Source organism: Pecten maximus, chromosome 15 (assembly GCF_902652985.1).
Source record: "Pecten maximus chromosome 15, xPecMax1.1, whole genome shotgun sequence".
NCBI lineage: Eukaryota > Metazoa > Mollusca > Bivalvia > Pectinida > Pectinidae > Pecten > Pecten maximus.
The window spans coordinates 2977556-2988684 of record NC_047029.1 but is presented as its reverse complement, the minus strand read 5'-3'; the positions used below and the strand labels follow the sequence as shown (position 1 = coordinate 2988684).

General features: G+C 36.0%; 1 protein-coding gene across 2 annotated transcripts; it reads left to right on the top strand.

Moving 5' to 3' along the window:
* The first annotated feature begins 797 nt into the window (after window positions 1-797).
* LOC117343674 (probable hydrolase PNKD) lies at window positions 798-8665 on the top strand. 2 transcript variants are annotated; one of them, XM_033906132.1, is made up of 9 exons: window positions 798-1009; window positions 1782-1903; window positions 3001-3113; window positions 4086-4144; window positions 4638-4730; window positions 5769-6019; window positions 7199-7266; window positions 7652-7699; window positions 7977-8665. In XM_033906132.1, exons 1-9 carry the CDS (start codon window positions 975-977, stop codon window positions 8157-8159), a joined length of 972 nt encoding a protein of 323 aa, XP_033762023.1. In that variant the 5' UTR covers window positions 798-974; the 3' UTR covers window positions 8160-8665. The 2 variants fall into 2 exon arrangements, with proteins under 2 accessions (XP_033762023.1, XP_033762024.1); XM_033906133.1 differs by lacking the exon at window positions 7652-7699.
* Window positions 8666-11129: the final 2464 nt, after the last annotated feature.

Below are 11129 nucleotides of genomic sequence, written 5' to 3'. Positions count from 1 at the left end.
CCAGATTCACATTTTCGCCGCCAGCATCATGATTTTTTTTAACAACATTAAGAGTCAACTTCCATTATTTGTATATATACAATGTACCTAACATTTCCTGGAGTGATTGAGGTGACTCTGCAATCAAAATGGTATCATCTGCATACATAATTAAAAATAAATTGATTAAACCAAATTCTACTGATTGGCAGTTCTCTGTTATAAAACACATTTCACAATCATTTACATATAAACTGTACAAAATAGGTGACAGCATTTCTCCTTGAAACAGTATAATATTTTCCTGTTTTTCAATGTGTTGTTTATCAATGTTTGCAGAACAAATATAGCGTCTATTGTAGAAAAAGCAGGTTTAAATACTGTTGTGAATGTAAGTGACGAGCTGACTTCTCTAAGCGAAAGTGTTTATGTCACCTCGCCCCGGAGTTTATGTTCGGCCGTGCGTGACCACTATCGGTTAAGTCTACACCTGGTCATATATATTGAATATATAACATTGTATATTCGGTCATCTTGCACAACAAGTTTATCCCATTTCATCAGCCTCTTATTAAGAATTGTAAATAATTTACCCATAAGCTTACAACTTATTTGTGTCAACCCTCTGTAATTACTCGGATTATTGATTTCACCTCTTTTAATCAATAGGAAAATCAGGATGGTCTGTTTAAATAGACTTATTAAATGTCGTCCATTGCTTTCAGTTTCTGTAATTATATATAATAAGGAACTAGTCACTTTGCATTTTTTCCGTATTCCTGTCGTTCTATTTCTACTATTAGTATCTGCCGTAAACTTCCGGTTCCCCAACAACAACAAAAAACACTCAAGATTCGACTTTGGTCAAACTCTTTAGTTAATGAGTTTGCATCTTAGGTGAAAAGTGGATTTTTTTTTGAATTTGTGAACAGGTATATACCTCCCGTTGACAGGCATGCATTATCGCTGATTGTTTGTATGTAATAATTGTAGACATGGCTAAGGAAGGTGGCTGTCTGTTCCGAATTGGGTAAGTAGAACTAGACACGGCTGATACAATGTACATGTACACGGTCAGAAGTTTGAAAGTGATGTATGCATTAATGTCTGCACAATCGTACCGGATAATAACTCGGTCAGCCATGTAACGGCCTCTTATTTTACAGGAATAATCTGGTTCAGATGGCCATGGTTGGTTGAGAGGATCAATGAATTAATGCGTATTGTCTAATTGTGTGTTTTCTCAATTTAAATTAAACACTGCTGCTGTAAGTAAGTGACATAAACAAAGACGAGGCACTTCATCATTGTACGTGCCTGGTAATGAATGGAGGGCATACATACTGGAATTTCCCTTTGCCCTAGTGGTAGGATGTTTGCCTTGAGAGAGAGCTTGGAATTGAGGCCCCTGTTTGAAACCCTTCATAAGCAGGCTATTTTTCATTACTCCTTCCTATCAAAGTTGTTTCCCCACCCATGTTGTGTTGGTTCCGCCATGTCGGTTTTCCAACAACGTCAAAAAAATCTTTTGTTCCCTTATTATTAGCAACATCCTAATAAAACCTCTGCCGAGCTTACATTTTGTAATTGTATGTCCATTGTTTACATTTCAAACGACATGGGCACATTGCCCGATTTTTGTAAATTTTATTTGTAATGCATATGCATCTGCTGTTTAAATTCTAATTCACATTACATATATTTGTTCTAATTGATATATACAGTGTAGCAATTAATACAAGTGTGAAGCAATATATAATTGAATAACACTCTAGATGATACTTTTGTATAATATTTTTTAGGTATTTCTTGTACTCAAGAACAAGTGTTGGCAAGTTTTACCATAGACGGGATATAGCTAAGGCCAGGGCAAAATTTCCAAATGGTGAGACACACAGCGTCATACAACCAAAGTCGTTCAATGGTAGGTACCCAAATTATGTTATTAATTCCATCACAGTGTCATACAACCAAATTCGTTCAATGGTAGGTACCCAAATTATGTTATTAATTCCATCACAGTGTCATACAACCAAATTCGTTCAATGGTAGGTACCCAAATTATGTTATTAATTCCATCACAGTGTCATACAACCAAAGTCGTTCAATGGTAGGTACCCAAATTATGTTATTAATTCCATCACAGTGTCATACAACCAAATTCGTTCAATGGTAGGTACCCAAATTATGTTATTAATTCCACCACAAGTGTCATACAACCAAAGTCGTTCAATGGTAGGTACCCAAATTATGTGATTAATTCCATCACAGTGTCATACAACCAAAGTCGTTCAATAGTAGGTACCCAAATTATGTGATTAATTCCACCACAGTGTCATACAACCAAAGTCGTTCAATGGTAGGTACCCAAATTATGCGAGTAATTTCATGACAAGTATATTGATGAACAGCAGCTAATGATTCTTCATGAATATGTGATGTTCCGCTTTGGAGAGGCATTTATGATGTACCGGATAATTCTAATGTGATACTTATTTTCTCATTTTTAACTCACCGGTTACCAGTAACCGTGAGCTAATGCTGTACACCCAGCGTCCGTATCTGCGTCCCAACCCACTTAAAAAATTTTGGGACCAGTTTTTAGAAAGTGTACACCTTTCTAATTTGGTTTGTACATTCATTTGAGATCCAGCAGTGATGTTAGGCAAAATCATGCAGAAAAAAATTGTGATTTCTTTTTGGCATTTTACCATTTAGTAGACTTAATTTTTTTGGCATCAAAACCCACTTTAAAGATTTTGCGGGTAAGTTTTGGAAAGATTGTAAGTCCACACCCTTCTTATTTGGTTTATACATCCACTAGAGGTCTAGGAGTGATTTTATGTGACGTACAGTTTCAAAATGATATGCCTATACATACAAAAAAGTGAATACATAGTGTGATTGCTGCTGCCAGTGAGCTTTCACAATCATTGACTCTATGTTGTAGTCGCTGGCTATTATATCTCTATGTACTGATCAACATCTTGGTGGTTAAATTTGAATTGCTTTTTGTTGTAGACCTGACGATTACCCCTCTACCTATCTTACTTGACAATTTTGCGTATGTAGTTACATGTGGCAAGACTGGCACTTCCATTGTTGTGGACCCAGGAGATGCAGAACCTGTCATAGTGAGTACTCTATGGTCATATGGTTGTCATAGTGATTACTGTATAGTGATATGGTTGTCATAGTAACTATTATATTATAGGGATATTGTTGTCATAGTGATTACTGTATAGTGATATTGTTGTCATAGTGAGTACTTTATAGTGATATGGTTGTCATAGTGATTATTGTATAGTGATATGGTTGTCATAGTAACTATTATATTATAGGGATATTGTTGTCATAGTGATTACTGTATAGTGATATTGTTGTCATAGTGAGTACTTTATAGTGATATGGTTGTCATAGTAATTACTGTATAGTGATATGGTTGTCATAGTGATTACTGTATAGTGATATTGTTGTCATAGTGAGTACTTCATAGTGATATTGTTGTCATAGTGATTATTGTATAGTGATATGGTTGTCATAGTGATTACTGTATAGTGATATTGTTGTCATAGTGAGTACTTTATAGTGATATGGTTGTCATAGTAATTACTGTATAGTGATATGGTTGTCATAGTGATTATTGTATAGTGATATGGTTGTCATAGTGATTACTGTATAGTGATATGGTTGTCATATTAACTATTATATTATAGTGATATTGTTGGCAAAGTTAGTATTGTATAGTGATATGGTTGTCATAGTAACTATTATATTATAGTGATATTGTTGTCATAGTTAGTACTGTATAGTGATATGGTTGTCATAGTGACTATTATATTATAGTGATATTGTTGTCATACTGAGTACTTTATAATGATACAATTGTCATAGTTTGTACAGTATGGTGATATGGTTATCGTTGTGAGTAATATAACAGTATAGCGATATAGAAAATGTATGGTGAGTGTACTTATATTCTACAGATATGTCAAAGCAAAACTTAAAATTATTGTGTATGTTTTTTATCGAGCATGGTGAAAAAGTTCTTATGCTCTTTTACCAGATTGAATCTGAATTTAGCTTTCTTTTTATTTTGTTTCTAGAAGTACTTAAGGGAGCAAGATATAAAACCAGTAGCTGTCCTCGTTACTCATAAACACTGGTGAGTTGTCTCCCCTTTGATATTTAATTATGTTTGATATACATATGTACATCTATCGTTTTACCATCATCTATAAATGAGAAACTCGGAGGAGTTTAAGTTCACTTGATTTTGTATGTAGGTGGACAAATTTTCATTAATAGTTTGATGAAGATCAAAATCTCAGATGTAATGAGCAGACTAAACATGTTTTCCTTTCAATTTTATGAATAATGATACATTCTTGTTCAGTGAAGATAATTCAAACTTCCTTTAAGTGAAAATGGTGTCTATTACATATTATGCTATACAACTCCATATTGTAGTTCATGAAAACACATATTCATAAACACCAACATTCAAGATTTTCGAACAAGATGTGATCCCAAAACAGGTAACTGACTGAGTCGGTACCCCGAAACAAAATCTGGTACACCCTGCCGTGCTGGAGTACTGCATATAAAGAGGCCTGCCATGGGTGAACATTTAATATGATGTTTTTGTGATTTTATAGGGACCATGCTGGAGGAAATGAAGATTTCAAGAGAGCTTTTTCTGGAATAAAAATATTTGGAGGAAAGCACGACAATGTACCTGATGTCACTAAGTGAGTCAATTTCAATGAGTTGTCATGACTACTGTGTTGAGATTCAGTGATATTTACTTAGCGACATATAGGGAAGCTCACTTTCTGTAAATTTTAAGTTGACAGAAGTAATGCTTCACATGCAAATGTATGCTGAAGGGAAAAAAGCAACTTATACAAATTCTAAATTACTGGTAAATAATATTTTTGCAGATTAAAATTTTCATGCATCATGAATTTCATATAAAAATGAAACAATCAAATTTAATGGACAGTACAATGTTACAACAGTCTTAATCAAAATTAATTTTGTGGTTAATATTTACTTGTATCTTATTTTTTCACATATCAAATTTTCACAACAAAAATATCATCCTCGCGGAAATAACTAGCTGTTATGTACTAATCTTGCACTTTTATTTATACCAGATAAATGGCATTAGTTTTACTCTCATTCCATTACATCCTCGATTCCAGGGTTACATATGCTCTCATCAACTCTGGAATATGTAATGGAAATATCAAAGGCTCACACAAAATCTTTAATTGGTTTACTGCTGTTCTCAGCAGATAAAACCTGACCAATTAAAATGCATGTTACGTCTTTCGGTTCTGCAAATTTTCCATTGTGAAGAGAGAGTATGACTGGTGTATCTAGGATGGTTCCAGTACAGTCCATAGCTATATATTTACATTTGCTCCGCATTTCCCCATTGACACAATGCTAAGAGGCAATTGCCACAGGCTATAACACCAAGTAAGTCATGTGACATTAAAAAAGACGGGATTTAAAAAAAAAAATTTTTGGTTCAGTTTTTTTTTTAAATTGATGAAAATGGTAAGAAAATGTAAATATAAGTATTGAACAGTGGTTTTAATGTTGATATAGTCGATATGGCAGCAAGATGTATGGTGGGCAAATGTAGCATGGGACCCTAACGGGTTCCCATGCCATTTGCCCACCATACATCTTGCTGCCATATCGACAATAACAACATTAAAACCACTGTTCAATGCTTAAATGTTTAATATGTTACAATATGCTATATTCCTCCCCAGCACAGTGGACCACGGTCATAGTCTGGAGTTTGGTAACCTCACTTTCTCAGTACGGTTTACCCCGGGTCACACTGTCGGCCATGTTGTGTATGTTCTGGATGGCAGGCCGTATGGAGCACCTGACTCGGTCTTCTCGGGAGATCATCTTTTCCTCGGTGGATGTGGACGTATGTTTGAGGGACCACCTTCCACTATGCTTGGTTCCCTGGACGACATCTGCCAGCTCAGCGGGGAAACACTAGTTTGGCCAGGTAGATGTGCTTTAATAAAATGGCAGACATTACATGTTGTTTCCCTAATGTGTACCACACCCAGATGTATCTGTTACAGCTATTGAGCTGGAACGTTTCTTATTATCATTATGCTGAATGACTGTGTATCAGATCGTAATTTATGAATTAATTTGAGCCGACCTTATACCATAACTTTGTTGCAAAGTTAATTACATGTCAACCCGGATTCAATATACATTTGTATGTATAACTTTCCAGTATTGTCCTTCTTAGTATTGAAAATTGTCAAGGTAGCCATGTTACACATGTTTGTCAAGGTAGTCATGCCACACACGTTTGTCATGGTAGTCATGCTACACACGTTTGTCAAGGTAGTCATGCTACACACGTTTGTCAAGGTAGTCATGCTACACACGTTTGTCAAGGTACCTATGCTACACACGTTTGTCAAGGTAGTCATCTTACACACATGTTGTTAAGGTAGTCATGTGCTACACATGTTTGTCAAGGTAGTCATACACATGTTGTCAAGGTAGTCATGCACACGTTTGTCAAGGTAGTCATGTTACACACGTTTGTCATGGTAGTCATGTTACACACGTTTGTCAAGGTAGTCATATGCATGCTACACACGTTTGTCAAGGCAGTCATGTTACACACGTTTGTCAAGGTAGTCATGTTACACACGTTTGTCAAGGTAGCCATGTTACACACGTTTGTCAAGGCAGTCATGTTACACACGTTTGTCAAGGTAGTCATGTTACACACGTTTGTCAAGGTAGTCATGCACACGTTTGTCAAGGCAGTCATGTTACACACGTTTGTCAAGGTAGTCATGTTACACACGTTTGTCAAGGTAGTCATGCACACGTTTGTCAAGGTAGACATGCTACACACGTTTGTCAAGGTAGTCATGCTACACACGTTTGTCAAGGTAGTCATGTTACACACGTTTGTCAAGGTAGTCATGCTACACACGTTTGTCAAGGTAGTCATGCTACACACGTTTGTCAAGGTAGTCATGCTACACACGTTTGTCAAGGTAGTCATGCTTAAAACATTTGTCAAAGTAGTTATGTTACACACCTTTGTTCAGAAGGAACAACTTCAATATTATTAACAGGTTCTTTCAACTTGTTAATATATGTGTGTTGCTGGTTCCGCTATCTAATTATTCTGAACTCTCAATGTTTGTAGGTCATGAGTATGCAAATGACAACATGGAATTTGCCTGTCATCTAGAGCCCACCAATTCGGCCGCTCAGGTAAGTGTTTTGAAGGTTGAAAATTACTTAAATCTGTGTTAATTATTGCACACATTGTGGGCAAATTTCCTTTTATTTGAAAAACATTTCTGGTGATGCTTTTAAAACTGATTTATTGATAAAAGTTCCTCATTCCCAGTGATATTTCATCACTCCCTTCTGAGTTTCAAGTGCAGTATGTGCATCCGTGCAGGTTAAAATAGTAATATTGTGTAAAATTGTATTGAGACAGGTCAGTAGATTAAATTTTTCTTCTGTGTGTTGAATTGAGACAGATGTATGGATAAACATTTAATCTATATCCCTGCCTACAGATACCCCCTCACACTCATATATTTTAAATGGTAAAAAAATGTGTCGTTACTTAAAGCCAAGTTGTTTGTAGGACAAGTGTGATTGGATAAAGCAACAGAGAGAAAAGCGACTGGTAACTGTAAGTAATATTGTAATCATGGACATTTTTCTAGTAGAACTGACTGTTGCTGTAAAACATTTGTGGCTGTTCTTGGAAACATCTGTATCAACCAAAAAAAAAAGTCAATTCAAAATATGCATCAAGTAGGAATCCAGTTCTGCATGTGTTGGCTAGACTACTTTATATATTGCCCCTACAGTTGTTTGAAATAGCTGTATGTGTTTATCCACATTTTATACTAACCTGATGTCAGTATATCTGTCTGAAGTAAATATTTTCTTCCATTTTTTAACAGTGCCCATCCACTATTGAGGAAGAGAAGAAATATAATCCTTTCTTGAGAACCCGTATTGAGTCTGTTCTCACGTCTCTCGGTATCACAGTGACTGGCCCCTTCCAGCCACCTACAGACAGTGTTCGGGCACAGGCACTAGCAGAAGTCCGCAGACAGAAAGACGCTTTCAAGTATAACTTATGAAAAAAGTACTTGATTATTTTAAAACACTTTATACTCAGATGGCCAATGGGATACCAGTATCTATACTATTGTTATATTAATAGTGACTCACATCAGGTACATGACACATGGACAGGTACATGACACACCTGTTACAGGCACATGACACACCTGTTACAGTACATGACACACCTGTTACAGGTACATGACATCTGTTACAGGTACATGACACACCTGTTACATGTACATGGCACCTGTTACAGGTACATGACACACCTGTTACAGGTACATGACCCACCTGTTACAGGTACATGACACACCTGTTACATGTACATGACATCTGTTACAGGTACATGACACACCTGTCACAGGTACATGACACACATGTTACATTACATGACACCTGTTACAGTTACATGACACACATGTTACAGGTACATGACACACCTGTTACAGGTACATGATACATCTGTTATAGGTACATGACACACCTGTTACAGGTACATGATATATGTTACAGGTACATGACACATCTGTTACAGGTACATGACACACCTGTTACAGGTACATGACACATCTGTTACAGGTACATGACATCTGTTACAGGTACATGACACACCTGTTACAGGTACATGACACACCTGTTACAGGTACATGACACACCTGTTACATTACATGACACCTGTTACAGGTACATGACACACCTGTTACAGGTACATGACACACCTGTTACAGGTACATGACATCTGTTACAGGTACATGTCACACCTGTTACAGGTACATGACACACCTGTTACATTACATGACACCTGTTACAGTTACATGACACACCTGTTACAGGTACATGACACACCTGCTACAGGTACATGATACATCTGTTATAGGTACATGACACACCTGTTACAGGTACATGATATATGTTACAGGTACATGACACATCTGTTACAGGTACATGACACACCTGTTACAGGTACATGACATCTGTTACAGGTACATGATACATCTGTTATAGGTACATGACACACCTGTTACAGGTACATGACATCTGTTACAGGTACATGACACACATGTTACATTACATGACACCTGTTACAGTTACATGACACACCTGTTACAGGTACATGATACACCTGTTACAGGTACATGACATCTGTTACAGGTACATGTCACACCTGTTACAGGTACATGACACACCTGTTACAGGTACATGACACATCTGTTACAGGTACATGACACATCTGTTACAGGTACATGACACACCTGTTACAGGTACATGACACACCTGTTACAGGTACATGGCATCTGTTACAGGTACATGCCATCTGTTACAGGTACATGACACACCTGTTACAGTACATGACACACCTGTTACAGGTACATGACACACCTGTTACAGGTACATAATATCTGTTACAGGTACATGACACACCTGTTACAGTACATGACACACCTGGCACAGGTACAAACCACACATTATGGATGGTTAGTGTTTCAGTACTTATGTGTTCATACCATGTCTATACAATCTAGATTATCAATATTTACGGTCTAGATGTGGAAATACATATTATATACGTAATGTGATTATAGATGTTATACATGTCCACCCAAGACATTACTTACAATCTAGTTGTGTTCTGCTTTAGAAAGCCTGGGTGGTTTGCGATATTTTGATTTTAATGTTCTAAGTCTGTATATTTATTTTTCTATTATAATTTCTACATATTAAACTGTTATGAGCTTTTTGGATATTATTATTTTATTGAAGACATTTGTTTGTAACATATAAGCTCTTTGCTACACTTTTAAGACTTGGTTACAAGGAGGGTAATAGTACTAATACTGATGAAAAAAAAGGACAAATTTTTGTATCCGTGTCGAAATTAATGATATATTATGTACTTAAGTTATGTACTTTTTTCTAATGTGTGTTAATACCACAAAATATGACACTATTAAGTTCTGAACATGTGTGATATCAACAAATCAATCAGATATAAAAAGGTCACCTGCCCAACCATTTGGGTTTCTCAGGGTACTGCAGCTTCCTCCACACAGTAAGGCACCTTGCACGCTTGCATCTGAGCCCACAAGTGTGATTGATATAAGTTGATACAACTTGTTTTGCAATCCTTGTAAAATAAACAATGTTTATATTCATTTAGATTTGTGTACATGCAGTTCTTCAGAGAGAATTTGGAAGTTGATATTGGTGGCGTTGTTTTGTCTGGTCAACTAGAACCAGTGTGCATCCATTATTTGTTTGATGTTCATTATTTAAAAAAAATTCCTTTTATAACCAAGAGTGTATGGTAAGAATACTGCACCGATACTATAGCAATACTGTATCTATAATGTAACGATACTTTTCTGATACTATTCTGATACTATTCTGATACTGTACTGATACTATACCATTACTGCACTGATACTGTACCATTACTGCACTGATACTGTACCATTACTGTAACGATACTGTAACGATACTGTAACGATACTTTAACGATACTGGAATGAAACTGTAACGATACTGTAACGATACTTTAATGATACTGGAATGAAACTGTAAGGATACTGTGATGATACTGTAATGATAATGTAATGATGCTGTAACGATACTGTACTGATACTATACTGATACTGTACTGAACTGATACCGTAACGATACTGTAACGATACTGTAACGATACTTTATTTATACTGTAACGATACCGTAACGATACTGTAACAATACTGTAAAGTTACTGTAATAATACTGTTACGATACTGTAACGATACTGTTACGATAATGTAACAATACTGTAACGATACTGTAACGATACTGTAACGATACTGTTACGATGCTGTAACGATACTGTACTGATACTGTACTGATACTGTACTGAACTGATACTGTAACGATACTGTAACGATACTTTATTTATACTGTAACGATACCGTAACGATACTGTAACAATACTGTAAAGTTACTGTAATAATACTGTTACGATA